Here is a 24,782-nt window from a genome sequence, read left to right on the forward strand (position 1 = left end):
CACAAGCCGCAACTAAAGTTTCTGCATGTTGCAACTAAGAGCCAGCATGCCACAACTAAGACCCAGTGCAGCCACATAAATAGATAAAATATTTAAAAGAATAATTATAAAGGCTCAGATCCAAAGGATGAACCAGCCACGCAGAAAGTCAGTGAAGGAAAAGTCCTGTCACAGGAACAGAAAGGACAGAGGCAGCAAGAGTGTGCATGTTCTAGAAGGCGGGGGCTCGACAGGATAAGGGGAGCTGAGTAATACCAGGGGAGACTGGGCAGGAAGGCAGAAGTTAGCTGGGCCCAGCCTCACAGGCTAGACAGGCCAGAGAGCTGAGATTTTATTATGAGTGCAGAAAGAAAGTCGTTCACGTGACTTCCCATCAGAATGGTCTTCTGTAGAAGATCAACTCCGGTTTTTTACAATTCTGGCTGCTGAATGCAGAATGCATGGAAGAGGCAGCGTGGAAGCCTGGAAAACAGTTAGGAAGCTCTTCAGTGGTCCAGGTGACGAAGGACTGTGGTAGACTGGGCTCATGCCCCAGAGGAGAAAGGTGAGAGGATTCAGGACACATTCCGGAGATGTTACTGAAAGGCTTGCTAATGGACTGGGTGGAGGGAAAGCTTCGTCTCCCCTAGACCCTCTGGGTCAGAGGTTAGTCCGTCTCCTACCACCTTCCAGCCTCATACAGAGAGCCTGAAGTGGAAGTACAGGGTTAAATTAGGATAGAAATTTTTTAAAAATATGTGTTTACTTATTTGGCTGCACTGGCCCTTGGCTGAGGCATGCAGGGTCTTTAGTTATGGCATGTAGGGTCAAACTTGGAACATCTGCACTGGGTGTGCAGAATCTCATATATATGTGGTGTGGGTGTATGTATGTGTTCTGGATGTCTCACTAGATAGGGGTAGAGAGAGAGAGAAAGAGAGAAGTTTATTTTGAGGAACTGATTCACATGATTCTGGAGGCTTGGTGAGTCCTAAACCTGATGGAATAAGCTGGCAGGCTGGACTCGGGAGATTCGTTGTCAGAGTCCACAGGCTGTCTGCTGGCAGAACGTCTTATTTAGGGGCGGTCAGTCTTTGTTCAGTTAAGACCATCAGCTGATTGGATGAGGCCCATCCACATTATAAGGGGTGATCTACTTTACTCACAGTCCACTGATTTAAATATTAATATCTTATGGAAAAAAAATGCTCCAGAGAAATATCCAAACTTCCAGAATAATGTTCAACCAAATACCTGGGCACGATGGCCCAGTCCACTTGATTCATGAAGTTCACTATCCCAACAGTTTGATAAATTGCTAAGAGAGTTTAAATCACAAACTCACTTTGGAAGTGGTAGAGAAATTGAAGGTGCTCACACCTTTTGACTCAGCAATGACCATCCTGGGTACAGACCCTAGAGAAACCGACCCCACGCTCAGATCTGTTCATAGCTACCTCGTACAGAGCTGGAAGCCAGTGCCCATCCGTCTAGAGCAGACGACCCTGTGGTATATTCACATAATAGCACTCTAACAGGACAACGGAAATGAACGAACCACAGCTACGTGCCACGATATGGACAGATCGTAAGGGCGCACTGTGCCTTTATGTGAGAAAACCCAGACGCTTAAGAGTACACACTGAGTGATTTCATTTATATAAGCTTCCGAAATGGGCAAAGCTACCGATACTGCGTAAGAGTGGTGAGATAGGAGGCAAGCATATAAAGAAAAGTAAGGAAGTGATGACTGCAACCTTCCAGCCATGGCTTCCTGTAGGGAAACGGACTTGTGATTAAGAGGAGAACAGAGGATGCTTATAGCTTGACAAGAATAACCTAGTTTTGAGCAGGTTGTGGTTACATGGACGTGAACTTTATAATATTTGTTAAACTGTACATTTATTTTGTGCAATTTTCTTTATGAATCACTGTAGTTTTTTAATGTTACAAAGACACCGGGCGGCCATTGCAGATTTCTTCTGTGTTATGTGTCTCATCATAAAATGAGATTAGGGGCTTCCTTGGCCCAGGGGTAAAGACTCCATGCCTCCAGTGCAAGGGGTGTGGGTTTGATCCCACAGGCCAGGAAGTGAGACCAAAATATAAAAGTAAATAAAATTAGAAGTCTAGATGGGCTCACAAGGATGCTTGGCTCAAGAACAAACCCCTTTTGATGTAAAACCGCATTCATAAGCACCCAATTTATGACCACGCTAACGGGAAACAAACATGATGGCTTTTTCCGAAACAGCACTCAAAAGCTATCTTTTCAAATACCTTTTAAGTGTTTGTCACCTGTCTTACCTAATCCTCAAAATGACCCTGTAGGGGAGACAGTACAACCTCCACATCAACCAGATTCTGAAACTATGACTCCTCAGAGAGGTTAAGTCCCTCCCGCCTTCCCAAGACAGTTATTAAGTAGGAAAGTAAGGACGTCCCTGTGGTCCAGTGGCTAAGACTCCAAAACCTAATGCAGGGGTCAGGGGTTCAATCCCCGGTCAGGGAATTTGGCCCCACATTCAAAGTTCACACACCACAACTAAAAATCGTGTGTGCCACTACTAAGACCCAGCACAGTCAAATAAATAAACAGTATTTTTTAGTAAATAATTTTTTAAAGTAGAAAAATAGGATTTGAATCCGAGTCAGGGTGGCTCAAAGACACATGTGCTTTCCCCTTTCTGCCCTGCGTCTGATCACAGGGCCCCGGGCGGGGGTGGGAATGTGTAGCCCCTCTTCTATCTGAAAATCTCCCATCTGTGGCAGGTAAATATGTGTATGATGAGATGCTTGCAAGATTTGTAGGGCAGAGGTAATTACCTGTTAGACGGTGCAGCGGAGAAAAGTCCTCAGTGGGGTTAGCGGTTACGTGGCTTCACGGCCACTTCGGGCGGCACCAGGCTGTTGGCTCCCTGCCCCCTTGTCAGGCGGGGATGGATGAGGGGTGGGCAGGCGGCTGGCCCCTGGGGCTGGGGCAGGCACTGTTATCCCTGGGGCGGGAGGCGGGAGCAGCGGGTCAAAAGAAGACAACGCGGTCCGGGAGGAACCGGATTCGCAACTGAGTATGCTGTCCAGACCCGGGTTTTCTACCCAAATCGGTGACAGCAGAGAGCTGGAACCAGAGGTTAGAGGCATGAATGTGGCAGAGAATCAGGCAAGCTGCTGAGTGAGGAGAGTAAAAGGCGGGCAGGCCAGAGGGAGCCTCCTGGAGCCATAGCGCAGGGAGGGGCCGGGCTGTGGGTGTTCAATCGCCAGGTCATGTCTGACCCCTTTCGACCCCACGGACTGCAGCACGCCAGGCTCCTCTGTCCTTTACCATCTCCCAGAGTTTGCTCACACGTGTCCATTGAGTCAGTGATGCCATCCAACCGTCTCATCCTCTGTCGTCCCCTCTCCTCCCGCCTTCAATCTTTCCCAGCATCAGGGTCTTTTAAAATGAGTCAGCTCTTGGCATCAGGTGGCCGAAGTATTGGAGTTTCAGCTTCTAATGAATATTCAGAACTGATTTCCTTTAGCACGGACTGGTTGGATCTCCTTGCAGTCCAAGGGACTCTCAAAAGTCATCTCCAGCACCACAGTTCAAAAGCATCAATTCTTCGGTGCTCAGCTTGGAATCAACCCAAATGTCTGTCCGTGTAAGACCAAAGAAAGTTGGTGATACATGCACACAAAGGAACACTAGGCAGTTGTAAGGAAGAAGGAGGTACAACTGTCTGCAACGACATGGAACAGTGTCTGTGATACTCGAGTGAGAAAAGAAGTTAGGGAACAGTAATTGTTATGTGTGTGAGAGGCAGACATAACCGCACAACTAGCGAGTCTCTAAGAATACACTTGAAACTGTTACCCAAAGCTGTATCTGGAATAACTTTTCATTTTATAAACGTCTGGATTGTTTGAAAATTTTTACAAAGTACACATGTGACGTTGTAGTATAAAATTTCCTTGAAAGTGTTACTTGCTCAGTCCTCTCAGACTCCTTGCAACCCATGAACTGTAGCCTGCCAGGACAGAGAATTCCTCTGTCCATGGAATTTCCCAGGCAGAATACTGGAGTGGGTAGCCATTGCCTTCTCCAGGGGATCTTTCCAACCCAGGAATTGAATCTGGGTCTCCTGCAGTGTAGGTGGACTTTTTACCGTCTGAGCCACCAAGGAAGCCCATAAAATTTCCTTAGAAAGAAATAAATGAGCCCATTTAGAATACCCATCAGGAGTCATAATACATTTTTGTTCTACTCAGAAAAGCTTTGTTTTCCTTGACCTTCCAGGGTCTTCAAATAGGTTGTGAGTCAGGGTTTGGTGTTTGCTTCTCAATAATTATTTGGACCTAATCCAAGTCTTTGTCTTTCATTCCCAACTATGTCCTACCAGTAGACGGATGGAAGATGAAAATAGAGGGTTTTATTTTGTTGTGATAACACTTAACACGAGGTCTAGTCTCTTAGATTTTTTTAAGTGTACATTGGTGTGGACTATGGGTACAATATTGTATAGCAGATCTCTAGAGTTTGTCTATCTTTTTTTCGGCTGTGCTTGTGGGATTTTAGTTCCCTGACAAAGGATTGAACCTGCACCTTCAGCAGTGAAAGCGTGAATTTCTACCCACTGGACCACCAGGGAATTCCCAAGGGCTTGTTCGTCTTACTTAACTGAATTTTCATGTCTATGGATCAATAATTCTCCATCCCCATTTCCTACCCAGCTCTGGTAACTACCATTTCAGCTCTGATGTTATGAATTTGACTACTCGAGGTATCACACGTAAGTGGAATCAGGCAATACTTGCCTATGTCTGGCTTATTTCACTCAGCATGATGTCCTCAAGGCCCACTCGTGTTGTCTCGTGTTATAGAATATCCTTCTTTTTTACGGCCAAATATTTCTCTGTTGTATGTACACATCACCTTTTCTTGCTGGTCTTCACATTTTCGCCCTTGTGACTGGTGCTGCAATGAACGTGGGAGTGCTAATACCTAACAAGAGGGTCTTCAGCAGAAAAGTCCTGTGAATTTAGACTCTCTAGTGGGTTCCCAGGAAGATTTGGTCCCGGAAAGTCGAGCAGGAAACAGCCCGCAGGGGACAGCGTGGTGAGAAGATGCACAGGAGTACTCGCTGCAGGCCCCTCACCCGACCAGCACCCGGGGCTTCCGTGGAGAAGCCTGCGGGAAATCAGATGGGGCTCAGTCAGCGCCCGCCCTGCCTCACAAAGCATCCAGCCCCACACAAGGGAGAGCTCCGGGTAGTGGTCGATTAGGTGGGGTATTGCTGCACATACATAAGAGAGATGATTAGCTCAAATCATACACGGCCTACATAAAGCTGTGCATCTGGTCTACCTGGCAGGGCTAATATAGAAGAGATGTTTCCACCTCACTCACCTCTCTGGCAGACAGAAAAGATTTGCATCTTATCCTTTTTTGGCAGGTCAACATCTGCCATTACAGACCCTGGGCCCTGATCCATAGTAAATAAGAAATGAGGGACTTCCCTGGTGGTCCAGGGGTTAAGACTCCGTGCTCCCATTGCAGGGGACCCGGGTTCAATCCCTGGTCAGGGAACTAGATCCCACAGGCTGCAATTAAGACCTGGTGCAACCAGATAAATAAAAGTAAATTAAAAAAAAAACAACACAAAATTTTCTTCTCCTTGAATGGTGTTCCTCAGCCAGGATTCCGAGGAGAGGACTGAGGCCTAATGCCCAAGACGTGCTTTGTGCACACTCGACCTCACTGCGTCTGTGGTGACACTCGTGTGCCCTCTGTGAGTGAAACGAGGAAGTGATCATCCGAACGATTCTCTGTGTTCTGAGAGTCTGGTGACCCTGAGTCTTCTGCCCTAATCCCAACTTTTGGGTAATTCTTCTTCCGAGGAGAAACTCCAGGCATGCAGTTCATGAGAAAGCCTTCACCCATAGCAGTTGGTACCTTCTGTATCTGAGGGTGGACCGGAGATGTAAAAAAAAAAAAGATAAAATGTTTTACAGAGAGAGCTTCAGTGCGAACTTGAATTTACTGAACACCAGGAACCCCGCAGGGGGTGATGCCACACACACATATGCAGATATGCAGGGGAAAGGGCCTCCTGGGAGCTCATGCCTCCTCACCCATTGGAAGGGACAGTTCTCATGACACGGAAACCCCCTGGACTTGCTGAGGGGGTTTGTCTAGAGTTTGTGGGGTGGGGAGCCGTTCCCTTCTCCAGGGGATCTTCCCAACCCAGGGATTGAACCCAGGTCTTCCGCATTGCGGGAGGATTCTTTACCCCCTGAGCCACAAAGGAAGCCCAAGAATACTGGAGTGGGTAGCCTATCCTGACCCGAGAATCGAACCGGGATCTCCTGCACTGCAGGCATATTCTTTACCAACTGAGCTATGAGGGAAGGCAAACACCCTGATTAAGTCAGCCTCAGGCCATTCACAGTGGAAAAGGGCTTCAGCTTGGCTCCCAGTTCCATCAGGCAAGATATTAGCCACAAAGCAGAGACACCCTTTAAATGTCCAGAAGAGACAGCTTTGGCCAAAGAGCTGAGAGGTCCGACGGAGCTCGGGAAGACCTCTCCGCTGGTCCTCGTCCGCCCTGAGACCCTGGGGCGCAGAGCTCCACGGTCCTGCCGCCGGACACAGGATGTTCACCCTGCTGCCGGCTTCAGACTGGCTCACGGCCTGTGCCAGGAGTTCATAGGGGTTTGACGCCGGGCCTGGAGCTCAGACAGACGCGGCCCACATGCTGGCTCCGTCACTAGCCGTGTGATGTCAGGTGAATCAAATGATTTCTGTTGAGCCTCGTTTTTTAAAATTAACGAGTTGATTTTTGGAGGCTCTGGTCTTGCTGTGCTCTGGCTTTCTCGAGTTGCGGCGAGCGGGGACTACCCTTCATTGTGCAGCACGGCTTTCTCACTGCGGTGGCTTTGCTGGTTCTGGGCCACAAGCTCTGGGCGCACAGGCTTCAGTAACTGCAGCACAGGGGGTGGGCGCTGGGGGAGGCCTCAGCAATCGTGGCGCACAAACCTAGCTGCTCCGAGGCACGCGGAATCTTCCCAGACCAGGGATCGAACCCGGGTCCCTTGCATTGGCAGGCGGATTCTTATCCACTACGCCACCCGGGAAGTCAGAGTCTCCTTTTTTAAAATTCATTTCAGATGGAATTAATGTTAGCACCCATTTCGTAGATGTCATGAGCATTAATGAAAGGATGAAGGAGGTGCTTTGCACCAGCTTCTTTCTGTTCAGCTGTCTCCTACGTCCAGGCTGGCCCCAGCTCGCGCCCTGGGGATGGAGGAATACCACTGTGTGCAGAGCTGTTGGCGGCCACGGCCCGATGCAAAGAGACTTCGCCTGACTTGGGAGGGTCCCCCGTGGCCCCAAGGAACGAGGACCTGCAGAGCCAGCACCGTCTTTGTGAGCCTGTCCCATGGATGGCCCCAAGGAGCCCGTAAATGTTCTCTTGTTCCCCTTCCCGATCAGCCCGTTGGGACAGCGGCTCTGGTGCTAGCAGCCAACTTTCCAGAATGTGCCAAACAGGACAAGCCTGGCCGAGACCCGACCACAGAGCATCAGAGCTGTATCAGGCCATCAGAGACCACTGTGTTTTGCAGAGGTAGGGTTGCCAGATTTAGCAAATCAGATGCAGAATGTCTAGTTAAATCTGAATTTCAGATAAACGTCCACAAAAAAAATTTTTTTTTTTTTACTGTAAGTAGCTCCTGATATTCGGAGAAGGCGATGGCACCCCACTCCGGTACTCTTGCCTGGAAAATCCCATGGATGGAGGAGCCCGGTGGGCTGTGGTCCAGGGGGTCGCTAAGAGTCAGACACGACTGAAGTGACTTAGGAGCAGCGGCGGATCCTGATATTGCATGGGACACATTTTCAAAGAAACTTTTCTTTGTTTATCTGAAATTCAAATTTAATTGAGCTTCTTCCTGTATTTATCTTACCTGGGAAGCCTGAGACGGAAGCTAGCTACGGAGAGGGAAAGCAACTTGCTGGGGTCACACACAAGCCAGGTCTCACAGCGGGTCTGTCGGCCCCGAGTCTCCAGCCTCCCACCCCTCGACACAAACACCCAGCTTTCTGGGTTGTTTTTTTTCCTTTCTGGTTTCGGTTTTGTTTTTCCCAAGTTTTCTGGTTTTCACTTAAGGCGAATGCTTGCTGGACTGGGTGTCCCAGATCCCTGGCGTGTTACAGAGGGGTAGCACCACGGACTCCAGGTCGCCAAGAAAAGAAGGGGGACCAGCCACAGAGGTGAGCGGGTGAAGTCAGGACCTCAGGAGGTTCAGTCCAGGTTTCATCTTCAAGAGAAGGCTCACCAAGTGAGCCAGACATTTAAGTGCTGCGAGGCTCTTAGCTATTACATCCAATGGGCACATTCGGGCCTCTTTCCAGAGCGTTCCTTCAGGGATCCAGCCCAACGAGCAGTTCCGGGAAGGCGGCTTGCTGGTAAGCTGCGGAGCACATTTGGGGTCTGGGACGGCTCCATCACCGCCCGTGCGGAGGGAGCAGGGCGCCTGGCTGTGCCCACCCGAGGTCTGCACCCCAGCTTCCCCAGCCCGGATCACCAGGGGCTTTGAGCTGAAATTCCAGGCGGGGGCTGGACCAAGTGGTCCGGCCCAGCCTGATTTACGGGAAACCACACCAGCGCTCTATCCGCCTTAATTTGTAACTGGGCAGTGTCCCGGGCCAACCAATAGCTACGACCGAACCCCCACCCACCCCAGCCTCCCCAACCCTGGGGGACTAGCCGCTGAGTCAGCCCGAGGCAGCGCAGCGATCGGGAGTCAGGAGCAGGTTTGGCGCTGGCGGTTGGGGGTCCTGGCTTCCCTCCCTCCCCCAGGCTCCCCTTGTCTCTGCGGTCTCTGGGCGTCGCCGCTGCCCTCCCCTCCCCTCCTCTCCCCTCCTCCGCCCCCTCCCGGCCCGCCCCCCTCCCCGGCCCCGGGCTTCCTTGTTGAGTTGCCGCGGGACCCTCTAGACGGAGCAGGTGGACGCCTCGGGCCTGGGAGGGGGCTGGGACGAGGGGCCAGCCGGAGCCGGGAAAGGGCCGCGGTCTGGGAACAACAACACAGGGGGAGGCGCCGGGAGGAGGCGGTCCGGGCGGGCGGCGGTGGGGGGCGTTGAATGGGGGCGTGCGGGAGGGCCCCCAGGCCCCCAGGCTCGGAGCTGGCACCAGAAGCCGGCTGGCCCTGCAGGTCCGGGCTGACGTGGCCTCCCAGACGGCCTCCAGGATGACCCCGCTGACCCTCCTGCTGCTGCTGCTGGCTGGGGTGAGTGACCCCTGCGCGGCCAGGCGGGAGCGGGGCTGAGGTTAACGCTTCAGGCTCCGGGGAATTAGGTGAGCTCCTCGTGGGATCGGCACCGGGGGTCCTCCCACCAGCTTTGAGTACACAGCTTGGAAAGAGCAGGGACTGAGGCCCACGCGGGGTCTAACCCCGCCTGGTCCGCGGTACCCGCTGCGGTGGCTGGGAGCCTGGTACTTAGGGGAGCGACCGGCCCTGATGTACAGAGTGGAGAATAAAGCGGAAGGGCAAAGGAGATGGACAGCATTTTGAAAGGAAAAAGCAAGAGGTTATCGTGGAAACCTGAGTTGTGGGGTGAGGGTGGGAAAGCTCCCCCCAGTGGTTCCGGAGGTCAGGGGTAAGGGGTGAGCCGGGGAGAAAGGGGGGGTGTTTACCTTGGCGTGTGCATTCCGTGGGCGTGTGCCGAAGTTGACTTTAGCATTGCCCTTTGAGATGGATCAGATGATGTGGTGGTGATCAAGGCATCTGGAAGCAGAGACCCAAGTCTGACCCCTAGTTTTTCCTCCGGCTTCTCTTAAGACCTTGAGCTAGTTGCTTAATGTCTCAGCATCGGTTTTGTTTATCAGTTAAATGGGATAATGTGGGCTTTCTCTGAGGCAATCCATAGTGGGGGCTCCAGGCAGGCCCCTGTCCCACCAAGCTTTGCCAGGAACAATTCTCTGGTATCCCACCTTCGATGCCCTGGTGGCTCAGCAGTAAAGAATCCACCTGCCAATGTGGGTTCGATCCCTGGGTCGGGAAGATCCCCTGGGGAAGGAAATGACAACCCACTCCAGTGTTCTTGCCTGGGAAATCCCATGGACAGAGGAGCCTGGCGGGCTATAGGAGCCTGACAGACTTAGCAACTAAGCAACACACCCCACCTTCTCTTTGAGTGTTTGTGTTTAAAGGGGGCTGTGCCTCATAATAAAAGAAAGAAAGAAAGTCTCTTGAACCACAGGACAGAGTCGCCTCAGATATGATCGTCGGCCCAGGGAGCTTACAAGAAGGGGAAAGTGAAGGAGACAGCCAGAAAGGAGGTATTCCCGACAACGAGTCCATTCAAGGCAACGAGGACTCTTCCACCTTGCCGATGACTACCCTGACCGGTCAAGGCAACGAGGACCCTTCCACCTTGCCGATGACTACCCAGACCGTCGTACAAGACACTGTCACGGAGGCCTTCAGCCAGCCTGCCACCGAACCGGTCCAGCCAACCACCCAGCCCACTGCTGAACCCTTCTGCCCAGCGCCCATCACCTCCTGCTCTGACTCGGAGATCCGCGAAGCAGAGGCGGTGCTGGGGGAGGCACTGACAGACTTCTCCCTGAAGCTCTATCATGACTTCTCGGTGTTGAAGAAGAAGGAGACCAACTTCATCTTCTCCCCCTTCAGCATCGCCAGCCTCCTCACCCAAACCCTGCTTGGTGAGAGCCCGCCTTCTCTCCAGTTCAGGCATTTGACGTTCCCTGAGGCAGGCTCCCTCGTGGCTCAGCTGGTAAAGAATCCGCCCGCAATGCAGGAGACCCCGGCTCGATTCCTGAGTCGGGAAGATCCCCTGGAGAAGGCATAGGCTACCCACTCCAGTATTCTTGGGCTTCCCTGGTGGCTCAGCTGGTGAAGAGTCCGCCTGCAATGTGGGAGACCTGGGTTCGATCCCTGGGTTGGGAAGATCCCCTGGAGAAGGGAAAGGCTACCCACTCCAGTGTTCTGGCCTGGGGAATTCCATGGACTATAGTCCATGGGGTCACAAAGAGGGCTTCCCTGGTGGCTCAGATATTAAAGCGTCTGCCTGCAACACGAGAGACCTGGGTTTGATCCCTGGGTTGGGAAGATCTCGTGGAGAAGGAAATGGCAACCCACTCCAGTGTTCTTGCCTGGAGAATCCCATGGACAGAGGAGCCTGGTGGGCTACATTAGTCCATGGAGTCCCAAAGAGTCAGACACGACTGAGCGACTTTAAAAAAAAAAAAATGAAAAAATGCCTCAAGAAGGAAGCTGTAAAAATGTGCTATGGTGGGGGAGGGGAATCTTTTTATTCTGGAACTTACATTTATTCTTTCATTTAACCATGATTTAATAGGCATTACTGATTATAAAGGGCTTCCCAGGTGGCTCAGTGGTAAAGACTCTGCCTGCCATTGCAGGAGACATGGGTTCAACCCCTGGGTTGGGAAGATCCCCTGGGGGAGGAAATGTCAACCCGCTCCAGTATTCTTGCCTGGAGAATTCCATGGACAGAGGAGCCTGGCAGGCCACAGTCCATGGGTTGCAAAGAGTCAGACACGTCTTAGTGAGTAAACAGCAGCATCAGCAGCATGGCTTATAAAATCTATGAACTGTGCAAGAACATTTAAATAAGGTTCCAGCCCATCAACCGTGGTTCAGGGTAAGGCCATAAGGAAACGATAAGAGAGACATAGAGCAGAATCATAATAACGTTGCTTTTTAGCTGTGTGAACTTGGGCAGATCACTTAACTTCTCTGAGCCTGAGTCCTCTGTGTAAAATGGAAATGGTTGTGAAAGTGAAGTCGCTCAGTCATGTCCGACCCTGTGACCCCATGGACTGTAGCCCACCAGGCTCCTCAGTCCATGGGATTTTCCAGGCAAGAGGACTGGAGTGGGTTGCCATTTCCTTCTCCAGGGGATCTTTCCAACCCAGGGATCGAACCCGGGTCTCCCACATTGCAGGCAGACGCTTTGCCATCTGAGCCACCCTTTAAAAAAAAGAAAAATTAAGCAGATAGCCCAGTGCCTAACTTGGTAGGAGGTAAAAAAAAAATGTTAATCCCTCCACTTCCCTGAGAGACCCCTGTCAACTCCCCTGGGGTAACTTACCTTAGAAATGGCCCAAAAAAGTGCTCCGGGCAATGGAAACAGCTGTCGCTCCAAAGGGGATCTCAGGAAGCCTGCTGGAGCCGATACAGTGAGGAACAGGGGAACCTGTTCTACTAGTAGAAGGGGAACCTTCTACTAGAGTCCCAGAGCCCTAACATTTCTAGCCTGTATCCGCTAGATATCAGTGGTACCCCACACCTCCAGGTACGACACCCAGAAAGTCTCCAGATGTGGCCAAATACCCCCTGGGGTGCAATTTCCTTTGATTGGTTTCAGTTAATTGTTTTATTGCCCCCCCCCCCAAATGGCTTGAATCTTTCCTCCACCCTCAGGTTATGAACTCCATGATCTTAAAATGAGTAGATTACTTCCTCTCTTAAACCTCAGTTTTCTCATCTGCGTAATGGGGATAGTACTTGTCCTTACATAAAAGGGTTATAGTGAAGATTCAAAGAGATAATATAGGAGAAGCAGTTACTATGCCTGGATCAAAGTGAGTGCTTGCTAAATTCTATCTGTTGCTACACAGAAGGTGTGGACAATAAGTATTTAATAATGAACAAGGGAAAGGGTATTGGACATCTTTTATGAGTCTCTGCTCTCTCTTCTTAATGACGACCTAGTGTCCCTGCTTATAGGTTGAACCGTTGTAAACCTGAACCGACTAAATAAGAGGTCATGTGGAACAAGTGGTGATTGGACCAGGCTTTGGGTGACGAGTGGTATTAAAATTAGGTAGGAAAATGCAGGAAGGGAATATTTAGTCCTAGAAAATTCTGGATTGTTCATAATTCCCCCACCCTTCTCTTTCTGACATGTGTTGTCTTTGAAACCATCTCTGGCTCTGATGATACGGGGTTAACCCCCCTGCCCTGCCCCGCCATTGCGGCTTGGTCTCTTAACCCTGGTCCCTCCTCCCGCTCTGGTCTTTGTTGCAGGGGCTGGAGGAGAAACCAAGGAAAGCTTGGAGCGCCTCCTCTCTTACCCCCAGAACTTCAGCTGTGTCCACCGTGCCCTGAATGCCTTCACGTCCGAAGGTTTCACCTCGTTCTCTCAGATCTTCCACAGCTCAGGTGAGTGTCGGGGGGAAGGACGGCAGGGGCTGAGCTGGGCCCTCAGGATTTGGGTGGGCGCCTAACACTGGGGATGGAGGAGGAAATGGCAACCCCCTCCAGGATCCTTGCCTGGAGAATCCCATGGGCAGAGGAGCCTGGCGGGCTACAGTGCCAAGAGTCAGACATGTCTGAGTGACTAAACCATCTCTCCATCCATAGCACTGGGGAAAGAGAGGACAGAGGGAATGTTAGAACTAGAAGCAGGGGGTGGGGGGAGGAATGCAGAGCAGGGCGGGCCTGAGAAACACCCAGTGGCTCCTGGGTGCCAGATAGGTGCCCAGGTGAGACCATGGGCAAGTCATTTGCATTCATCAATTTCATCAAAGTAAGAACAGTCCTCGGCATTCAGGAACAGAGAGCGCTGGAGGGCTGGAGGGCTCTAGACATGAAATAGATTCCCCGGTGGTCCAGTGGTTAAGACTCTGACCTTTCACTGGTTGAGTTCAGGTGTGTGCCTTGGTTGGGGAACTAAGATCCCGCCAGCTGTGAGGCCAAAAAACAAAAAGAGAGACTTTGTTAACCTGGGTCAGGGGGTCTTGGGACTCCTGTTCTTTGTACTTTTATGTTATATGAATTTGTTGCCATTTACATATGTTGCCTTATTAGGTAAGGTAATCAGAGCAGTCGGTGGTAAAGAATCCGCCTGCCAATGCAGGAGACATGGGTTTGATCCCTGGGTCGGGAAGATCCCCCTGGAGGAGGAAATGGCAATGCACGCCAAGATTCTTGCCTGGAAAATTCCATGGACTGAGGAGCCTGACAGGCTACAGTCCATGGGGTTGCAAAAGAGGCGGACATGACTGAGCAATTAAGTAATAACAACAACAGTCAGAGCAATAAGCTTCCAAAATGATCTAATGCAGTTCGTTCAGATTTTGTTCTCCAGAGCCCTAGGTTTCTGCAGAACTGCTGCAGGAGTCCCCGTGGGAGTGGGAGTTAGGGAGGCTGTGCGGAGGGGGCTGCGTGGGGGGAGGGGCTGCCGGCGGGGGAGGGGGCTGCGTGGGGGGAGGGGCTGCCGGCGGGGGAGGGGGCTGCGTGGGGGGAGGGGCTGCCGGCGGGGGAGGGGGCTGCGTGGGGGGAGGGGCTGCCGGCGGGGGAGGGGGTAGCACTTTCTGTGAGAGGCGGTTGGAGCCAGGTGGGCTCTGAACTCCCACCCAGCCTCAACCAGAGCCCTTTAGTGTGTGGGCTTCAGACATGACTACATTTGAAACCTCAGTTCTGCTGAGCTTAAAAATTACAGGTTTAGTGTGAGCCACTTTTAAATTGGGGAAAAAAATTCTTTTTTTTTTTAACTATAAAAGCAATACCCATTCACTGTTTAAAAAAAAAAAAAAAAGCTGAGAAAATATTGGAATTCCCTGGCCATCCAGCTGTTAGAACTCCACGCGTCCACTGCAGGGGGCATTGGTTCAATCCCTGGTCCGGGAACTAAGATCCCATGTGCTGCTCTACGCGGCCAAAAAAAAAAAAAAAAAACTGAGAAAATATAGGAAAGAAAAAAGAAGAAAAGAAAGAAAACTCACCTATCACATAATTATCTTTAAAAAAAGAAAAAAAAGACTTTTTTTTACAGATGGGAAAGTTATGACTCAGAGGGGTTCAAAAAACATTGCCCTTTTTTTTTGAAACATTGCCATTTTTACTCATTTGCTATAAACCTGTCTTGCTAGGTTGGTAGAAAATACAGCTTCAGTCAATATTACCTATTTAGTTCAGGAAAATTTTTTCTTTTAAACGCTTTTTTTCTCGAGTGGGCCTGGGTTTTGGAGAGCAAAACCCAGGAAGTCTTGTTGCGATCTTCCACTGAGACTAGAAAGCGGTCTGAATGAAGGGAAGGAAAGAAGGGAAATAGAGGCGAATGGAAGTTACCATCTACCTGCCGAGCCGTGGTCGGGTGGCAGGAGAGGCCCGGAAGGAGCCTCCTGCGCTCAGCTCAGGGTTCGCCTGCTCTGGGCTCACGGAGCGCCTGTCGGAGGAGGGGGCTGGAGCCCTGGTCCACACCGCCTCCACCGGGTAGAAGCCAGCCCCCTCTGCAGGGCTGCTCCCCGAAGGACCTCAAGCCCGCCTCTTGCCCTGCCCCGCCTCCCCACCCCTCCAGACCTGACCATCAGGGACACCTTCGCCGACGCCTCTCAGAGGCTCTATGGCAGCAGCCCGAGGCCCCTGGGGAATAACAGCACGGCCAGCTTGGAGCTCATCAACGACTGGGTGGCCAAGAAGACCAACCTCAGGATCAGGCGGCTGCTGGACAGCCTGCCTGAGGACACCCGCCTCATCCTCCTCAACGCGGTCACCCTGAGCGGTAAGGGGGCGTCTCCCCATCCTGAGGTCTTCCTTCCCCTGCGGGCTTAAAACCCACTCAGCCCCAGGTTCCACCCCTGGCTCCCGCGGTACCTGCCCTGGCCCGTGCCCCCAGAGTGTTTAACTCCCTTTCCTCCCCTCCCCACCCGCGTTAGAGTCACCCTCCTCCTGCTCTTCCCTCTAGCCAAGTGGAAGATAGCGTTTGATAACAGCAGAACAATCATGATGCCCTTTTACGTTAAATCCTCTGCCATCAAAGTGCCCATGATGAACAGCAAGAAGTACCCTGTGGCCTCTTTCACAGACCGGACTCTGAAGGCCCGGGTGAGTTCTCGGCCCTCCCCACTCCTGTCTCACAGCCTCTTGAGCATCCTGACTTCCTTTCTGCTGTGGCTCCATCGGTGTGGGGCGCACCTTTCCACTGAAAACCCGTCATTTCTACTGCTTCCATCTCTGTTTCCACCCTATCTTTTCTCCTTCTCCCCCTCTCCAGCCTGGGCCAAGGGAGGCATTATATATTTGAGGTCGGAAAGCAAGATTCTAAAGTTTCCTCCTGCGTCTCTACTGCGTCAAATGGCAAAAAGTGAGTCGTGTTCCTCTTCCGTGCCTCAGTTTCTCTTCCCAGTCAACCCACCAGTAGACCCTGCTGGCTTAGGAGCTCCTCTGTGTGTGTCCTGGCGTATACCTGCATCTGTGTACATACGTGTGCACATGTCTGGGCATATCCGTGTGTTCATGTATGTAGTAAGTGCATGCGTGTGCATGTGTTAAATAGCTTAAGTTCCTTGGCAGAAATTGAACAGAATGATTTCAGTGAAAGAAGAGGGAAGGAAGAGAGACCAGACATTTTCTTGGTTTTCTTCCTTATGTTGTTATTTATTTATTTCTTAAACTTTTTGTTTTGTTACTGGTGTATAGCCAGTTAGGGCTTCCCAGGTGGCTCAGTGGTAAAGAATCTGCCTACCACATGTAACTCCATGGCTGATTCATGTCAATGTATGACAAAACCCACTGCAATGTTGTGAAGTAATTAGCTTCCAACTAATAAAAATAAATGAAAAAAAAAAAAAAAAGAATCTGCCTGCCAGTCCTGGAGATGCAGGTTCGATCCCTGGGTCAGGAAGATCCCCTGGAAAAGAAAATGGCAACCACTCTAGTATTCTTGCCTGGAAAATTCCATAGACATGGGAGCCTGGTGGGCCACAGTCCACGGGGTCGCGAAGAGTCAGACACGACTGAGCACGCGCGCACACTCATAGCTGGTTAGCAGACAACGTTGTGGTAGCTTCAGGTGAGCAACGAGGGACTCAGCCGTACGTGTGCATGGATCCGCTCCCCCCAGACCCCTGCCATCCAGGCTGCCACATAACACTCAGCAGGGTTCCATGCGCCGTACAGAAGGCCGTCGTTGGTCTTCCATTTTAAATAGCAGCGTGTACACGAATGACCAGACATTTCTGCCTGGTTAGGATAGCAGGGCACAGACCTATGAGACAGGAAACAATAGGAGAAGCCCAGTGATGCAGTATCAGGCTGAGAAACATAGGACCTGTTCTGGAACATGCCAGGACTGTTTCCACCTTGGAAGCTTTCCTACCTTTTCCCTCTGCTGGACCCTCTGCAGGCTGATTGTCACAGAACTTGTTCCTCCGGCCCCTCCGGTGTCAGCGAAAAGGTCACCTAGGTGGAGGAGACTTCCCCCTGCTTAAAGTCGCCTCCTCCTCACCCTGTAACAGCATCCTCTTTTATTACTAACATATCCATGGTACTGTATTGTCTTGGTATTGTTCAGTTGCTAGGTCATGTCCAACTCTTTGTGACCCCATTGACTTCTGCACACCAAGCTTCCCTGTCCTTCACCATCTCCCAGAGTTTACTCAAACTCATGTCTGTTGAGTTGGTGATGCCATCGAACCATCTCATCCTCTGTCGCCCCCTTCTCCTCCTGCCCTCAATCTTCCCCAGCAGTCTGCCCTTTGCATCAGGTGGCCAAAGTATTGGAGCTTCAGCTTCAGCATCAGTCCTCCCAGTGAATATTCAGGGTTGGTTTCCTTTAGGATGGACTGGTTGGATCTCCTTGCTAACAGAAGGACTCTCAAGAGTCTTCCCCAGCACCACAGTTCAAAAGCATGGTACTTACCACTATCTGAATTACATTGTCTATTTGCCTATTTAATTCCAGTATTGTCTATCTCTCTGAGATATTGTGATCAGAGACTTTCTCTTTTCCCTACAATATCTGAGGGCCTAGAACAATGCCACATATAATAAGTGCTCATTATGTTTGCTGAATAAATTAATGAATTCAATGGAAGATGCTAAAGGGAGCAACTCACTCAGAACGAGTGGCTAGGAAGATGTCACAGAAGTGGTTACTTTTGACCACTCTTAACCATCCATGCACTTTTCCACCTTTCCATCCATCCATCCTTACCCAATGGCTTTCAGTATTCCCAACTATCTAACAGAACCAGAATACGTGTACAAGGCAGAAAGAATGAATATACATGGCAAGTTTGGGGCATCACTCTAACTCAGAGTATTTGGGGGGAGAGTATCAGTGTGAGGGATTTTTTTTTTTTTTTTTTTTTTTTGTGAGGGATTTTTAATGGCAAAGGAGGAGGGATTTTATGCAACCCCCCTCCCTCTCTTTGGGATTGGCCAGGTGACTCAGACAGTAAAGAATCCACCTGCAACGCAAGAGGCCTGAGTTCGATCCCTAGATTAGGAAGATCCCCTGGAGAAAGAAATGGCAGTCCACTCCAGTGTTCTTGCCTGGAGAATCCCATGGACAGAGGAGCCTGGCGGGCTACAGTCCATGGGGTCACAGAGTCAGACACGACTGAGCGACTAACGCTTTCACTTTCACTTTCCCCACTCTTTACAGTTCCATAGGTTTTAAACAAATACTTTATTTGATATGGGCGTCCCTTGTGGCTCAGCTGGTAAAGAATCCACCTGCAATACAGGAGACCTGGGTTCGATCCCTGAGTTGGGAAGATCCCCTGGAGAAGGGAAAGGCGACCCACTCCAGTATTCTCGCCTGGAGAATTCCATGGACTGTATAGAGTCCATAGAGAAGAGCATAGAGTCTTGGAGAAGACTCTTGAGAGTACCTTGGACTGAAAGAGATCCAACCAGTCCATCCTAAAGGAAATCAGTCCTGAATATTCATTGGAAGGACTGATGCTGAAACTGAAACTCCAATACTTTGGCCACCTGATATGAAGAACTGACTCATTGGAAAAGACCCTGATGCTGGGAAAGAGCGAAGGCAGGAGGAGAAGGGAACGACAGAGGATGAGATGGTTGGATGACATCACCAACTCAATGGACGTGAGTTTGAGCAAGCTCCAGGAGTTGGTGATGGACAGGGAGGCCTGGCGTGCTGCAGTCCATGGGGTCACAAAGAGTCAGACACAGCTGAGTGACTTTCACTTCACTTCACTTATTTGATGTAGTCGCATTGTAAATTCAAAATCAAAGTTTTACTTAAGCCTTTAAACGTTTAGCTGAAGTTAAATTATTAATTACATTATTACATTATAATCATAATTTTTTATAAAACACTTTCATTTGTTCTTTAATTAAGCCATACTGACCAGATTAAACTCCTTTAAACCATTTGTTTCATTTACAAATATGGTTAACTAATATTCCCCTAAGCATTTTGAGCTTATGTATATACTTTATAAATACACTTCATACATTTGGCATACTTGATTTTCTTTTTTAGCATGTTAAATACTCGACAGGAGAGAATTACACCCCTGTTTGTCCATATCTTGCTGGCACCTCAAGCCCACTTGTGAAAATTAAATTTGAAGAGTAAATCAACTTTCAGTCAACATCTCAACTTTATTCTCAAACCGAATGCAACCATCCTACCCTTCTTTGTCCAAAAGCATAAAACTAGCATGTCTGACTCTTAAAAATTATACACCCTATTTTAAATAACAAACACAGATTACTCTGAACTTATCACCCAGGGTTCATACTACAGAATTGCTTTATTTTCTCATTCCCATACTTTGTTCTAAATTTTCCTAGGATTTAAGGAGTACCCAACGAAGGGGGTTAGGTTTACCAACTGAAGTGTGCTAGGGTTGCTAGCTGGGAATGTCAAGACCACAACGTGGTAATTTTTGGTCAGAGAGGCAAGGCTCTCAGGATGTGAGGGGCGCACAGTGTCAGGTCCACGAACCCTGTGTAGATCCTCTGTCAACAGCACCCAAGTGTCCATGCTCTTCAAGCAATAAATCACTGTGCAACCTGCTTCTTCTGGACCATTTTTTCAAATTCCAACAATTGATTGGTTTCAGTTAACGTCTTCATTGCCCAGTTGAATTCTGCATTCTAGATTATTTGTGTCCATCTCTTCAGCCTCAATCATAATGCCATTTCGGTGATCGTCTCTTCTGTCCTATCCATCTGGGGTTTCTCAGTCTTGGCACCATGGACACTTTGGGTTCAAGGATTCTTCGTTATAAGGTGCTGTCCCGGCACTGCAGGATTTAGCAGCAACCCTGACTTCTACCCACTAGATGCCAGGAGCACGCAGCGCCTGTTTCTGCCAGCTCCAAGCGTTACCAGATGTCCACTGGGGGCAAATCATCCCGAGCTGAGAACACTCATGTATGGGACTTGTGGGTCCTGTATTTCTCTCCTGCTTTTGTCTGGCCACCAGTTCTAAGTCCTGCTACTGGCAAACTGCAAAGGTAGGCTGGTATCCGCTTGTATACCATGTTGAATGCCAGACCGGGAGGTTTATACCAACTCTCATAGGCAGGGAAAAGCCATCAGAAGTCTTTGAAAGGACAGGCCTGATAACTCTGATGGTACATTATGTGTATTCTATACTTTATGCACAACATACGTGAAAGGAACTGGGCTCAGAGAGGTCCCACTGCTTGCCTGTATTCCACAGCTCATCAGTAGCAGAGTACGGGTGTGATCCTCAGCCTGTGAAATCAGAAACTCTGACTCATTTCTCTGCATCTCACCAGCACAGGGTCAGACCAGCGCTGTCTGCCTGCCTGACCACCCCATCTCGTGGCAAAGCCTGGGAGCCTAGTTCTAGCTCCTTGCTGAAACAGTACGGACTGGAGACGAGCCTCAGGCCCCAGAGGGCAGGAGCCGGGAGAGCGCGGGGTAGGAGGACTGATAAGCTGCGTCTCTTCCTCTCCAGGTGGGCCGCCTGCAGCTGTCCCACAACCTGAGCTTTGTGATCCTGGTGCCCCAGACCGTGAAACACCATCTCCAAGACCTGGAGCAGGCCCTCAGCGCCACCGTCTTCAACGCTGTCCTGAAGAAGCTGGAGATGACCAAGTTCCATCCCACACACCTGACGATGCCGCGCATCAAAGTGCAGAGCAGCCAGGACATGCTGGGTGAGTCCTGGCAGCCCCGGGACTGATCCTGGGCCCCCAGAGGAGGAGAGGTTGTGGGGGGTGGGGAATGGGCCTTAAAATGCGGTCAACACCCTCTTGAGTCTTTTTCACATCCATCGTCTCAGGCTGGGCTTCCCAAGTGGCTCAGTGGCAAAGAATGTGCCTGCCAGTGCAGGAGATGCAGGAGACCTGGGTTCGATCCCTGGATCCCCTGGAGGAGTAAATGGCAACCCACTCCAGGATTCTTGCCTGGAGAACCCCATGGACAGAGGAGCCTGGCGGGCTACAGTCCATGGGGTCGCACAGAGTCGGACACGACTGAGTGACTTAACACATACATGTGCCATACATATCCCTTCATTTTCTTTTCTCAAACTTGATCTCCTGATAGATGATCTCGTTTGCTGATAAATGACATCACGCCCTGGTATGTGATGTCATTTGAGCACATATGTCCTTCTGATACATTACCTCGTTTCCAAGGTTCTTGTTGATGAGGAAGCATCACTTTTCAGGGTTTTGGGGGGGTTGGGGCCAGACCTCTGACCACTTGAGAGAAAGTGGTGACTGGAGTGAAGATGGGCCCACGGATTAAGGAGCCCACAAACGGGACTGGAAGGCACAGTGTAACGCGATTACACTTTGATAAACAAGAAGAGGAGGGGAAAGAGAGGGTTGGAACTTGGGATCAACCCCGGAAATTCAGGACCCATGTCTCCAGCTGCTGAGGTTTCCGCGCGGGTCTTGTTTTGTTTCTTAATGTAATATTTTAATTTAAAAAATATTTTAAATGACTATTTTTTTAGTTTCACTTTTTGTACCGTTTTTAGAGGTTGCTTTCCATTTACAGTTTTACCGCATGTCCGCTGCGCTCCGCGTGTTGACAGCCATGCAGGCCTCTGACCATTGTTTTCCTCCCTCTGCGCCCTAGATTACTTTGACTTTATCTACGACGTCAACCTATGCGGGCTGACGGAGGACCCGGACGTGCAGGTGTCTGGGATTCGGCACCAGGCCACCCTGGAGCTGACGGAGAGTGGGGTGGAGGCGACCGCCGCCTCGGTGGTCTCCGTGGCCCGCAACCTGCTGGTCTTCGACGTGCAGCAGCCCTTCCTCTTCCTGCTCTGGGACCAGCAGCACAAGTTCCCGGTCTTCATGGGCCGGGTGTATGACCCCAAGGGCTGAGCCGGCCTGGGGCCTCAGCCCGCCAGCCCAGCCGCGGCCCTGCTCCAGCCTGCCTGCACGTGCCCCTCCCCGCCTCCCGCCCCAGGCCTGCCCTCCACCCGAGGGGCTCCCGTGGGGTCCTGTGGGGGGGGGGGGCGGCTTCCCTCCTCCCTTACGGCAACCCCTCCAAAGCACTTTTGAGCTTTCTCTGGCACAGATACAGCAGACTTCACAAATAAAACCTGGCAGACCATGACTTTCTCTCTCCCTTGCCTTTGAGTTTTAGAAGACTAGGGCTGCCCTGGTCCTTGTGTCAGCTAGCTACTGCTGTGTAACAAGTCACTCAAACTTAATGGCTTAAAATAGCAGCTATGTACTATTTCACCAAAGTCTGGGAGTCAGGGCTGATCTCGCTGATCTGGCCTGGGCCTGGCAGACCTCCCCTGTGCTCACTCATACGTCTGTAAGAGTTGATGGGGTGGCCGGGGGCGACTGACCTACAGTGGCCTCAGCTGGACCACCTTGGCTCTCCTCTGCACATCCACCTCCCGGACCCTTCCAACAACGCTCACCTGCAGTGGCACAGTTTCCAAGTGAAGAGTCAGAGACTGGCAGTCTTTTTCACAGCCTGCAGCTCTGCTTGCCTCAAATTTACCGTCGTCCGGTCAGCCCAAGCAAGGCACACGGCCAGACCTGGAGGCAGAGTGGGGAAGCACTGGAAAGTGGGAGGACACAGTCATTCACGGAGAGCTTCTCGTGCAGTCGTTCATCACAGCCAGTGTCTTGTTCATTTGTTTGCAGCAACTGTGACAAGTAATAACAGTAGCTAACATTGTTGAGGCCATCCGCTCCGATGACCATCCGCTCAGATGACCATCCGCTCTTAGGCCATCCGCTCTTAGAGCTTTGCGTGCAACCTTGCTCAGTAGTGTCCGACTCTTTGTAACCCCATGGACTGTAGCCCACCAGGCTCCTCCATCCATGGGATTCTCCAGGCAAGAAATTCTGGAGTGGGTTGCCATTTCCTTCTCCAGGGGATCTTCCCGACCCAAGGATGGAACCCACATCTCCTGTATTGGCGGGTGCTTTCCTTACCACTGAGCCATTTGGGAAGCCCTACGATTGCACATCTGTAAACTGATTCCAGGTTGTCTGAACAGGTGCCTTCTTTGGCCAGGTTTATTTCCTTTTTGCCGAAACTAGACTACAAGTCAGATCTCTTTCTTTATGTCCTATACGATGTGTGCCACCAAGCCTATCAAAGTGCTTTACCCTTAAAAAACAGGAAAAAAAGAAACAAAACTATTGAGTGAATGAATGATTGAATGAATGAATCACCACATCCAGGTAGGGGGGAAAGAAGAGACTGTTATCCATCTAGAAAGAGTAGAAAGTCTGAGAGTGAAGGGAATTTAAATATTTTCGGTTCTGAAGATTTTCTTGTAAGAGGGCACATGTCTGTTTGGGGGGGTTTGGTTTAATATGATTAACATTCACTTAGCTGGTGAGTAAGTGAGTCCATGAGAAGAGCAATGAGAAGCCAAGAGAAGGCGATGGCACCCCACTCCAGTACTCTTGCCTGGAAAATCCCATGGACAGAGCAGCCTGGTGGGCTGCAGTCCATGGGGTCGCTAAGAGTCAGACATGACTGAGCGACTTCACTTTCACTGTTCACTTTTATGCATTGGAGAAGGAAATGGCAACCCACTCCAGTATTCTTGCCTGGAGAATCCTAGGGACGGGGGAGCCTGGTGGGCTGCCGTCTATGGGGTCACACACAGAGTCGGACACGACTGAAGCGACTTAGTAGCAGCAAGTGAGTCCATGAGGGCCCAGCAGGTTAGGGTGGCCTTGGTTATCTGCCTGCTGCAGTCAGCTGGGGGGTTAGCTGGCGGGTCTGATGATGTTTGGCTTTGGCCTTGTACAGTCTCTTCCATACGGCTGGGACCTTGGCTGAAACGAATCAGCTCACCGACTCTGCTCCAACGGGTCTCTCCTTTTCCAGGAGGCTAGTCTGGTCCTATTGAAACAGAGGTTGCAGGGGTCTAAGAAAGTGATGGAGTCAAGCAAAGTCTCTCAAGTCTGAAGCCAGGAAGTAACATCACATCACTGATGCCTCATTCTATTGGCCAAAGCAAGTCACCAGGCCAGCTTATGTTCAAAGAGTCAGGAAAACCTGTCCACATTTTTTTTCAGCCACGCCTCACAACTTGCGTGATCTTAGTTCCCTAACCAGGGATTGAACCCAGGCCCTGAGCAGTGAAAACAGAGTCCCAACCACCGGACCACCAGGGAATTCCACAAACGTGTCCACTTCTAAAGAAAAGACCTGCAGTCTTTCTGCCAAAGGCATGCCTTTAAGGAAACAAGAATGATTGTGGCCACTTTTCTAATCGACCACAGCAGACTTAGCATGTATGTATAAAAAGTATTAGCAAATTGCCCCAGCAACTTGCTACTCTGAGATTTCCTTAAAGAATCAGGAACTTTTTGTCTGTATCACTATAACATTAGAAACAACTTATTAGGCTTACATGAGGTGTCACGTTGCTTGAGTATAATTCACTCTTCCTTTTCTGCTACCTCTGCGACCGGCGTCCTTAACCCCCAGCTCCCCCACCTGGGTTGTGTCACGTTTGAGAGACAGAGGGCCACACGCTCATAGACACACGTTTCTGAGGCCCCCGCCCTCTTGACCTGCCCTGCTGTCCCACC

General features: G+C 50.5%; 1 protein-coding gene across 3 annotated transcripts; it reads left to right on the plus strand.

The window, feature by feature from the left end:
* Positions 1-511: 511 nt before the first annotated feature.
* SERPING1 (serpin family G member 1) lies at positions 512-22,323 on the plus strand. 3 transcript variants are annotated; one of them, XM_061153992.1, is made up of 11 exons: positions 512-544; positions 7,451-7,583; positions 8,127-8,230; positions 8,372-8,512; positions 9,172-9,246; positions 10,220-10,685; positions 13,036-13,170; positions 15,311-15,514; positions 15,698-15,837; positions 20,702-20,903; positions 21,835-22,323. In XM_061153992.1, exons 1-11 carry the CDS (start codon positions 527-529, stop codon positions 22,086-22,088), a joined length of 1,872 nt encoding a protein of 623 aa, XP_061009975.1. In that variant the 5' UTR covers positions 512-526; the 3' UTR covers positions 22,089-22,323. The 3 variants fall into 3 exon arrangements, with proteins under 3 accessions (XP_061009975.1, XP_061009982.1, XP_061009990.1); XM_061153999.1 differs by having other exon boundaries at positions 8,372-8,425; XM_061154007.1 differs by lacking the exon at positions 8,372-8,512.
* The last annotated feature ends 2,459 nt before the right edge of the window (positions 22,324-24,782 follow it).

This window comes from Dama dama, chromosome 1, assembly GCF_033118175.1.
Source record: "Dama dama isolate Ldn47 chromosome 1, ASM3311817v1, whole genome shotgun sequence".
NCBI classification, from domain to species: Eukaryota; Metazoa; Chordata; class Mammalia; order Artiodactyla; family Cervidae; genus Dama; species Dama dama.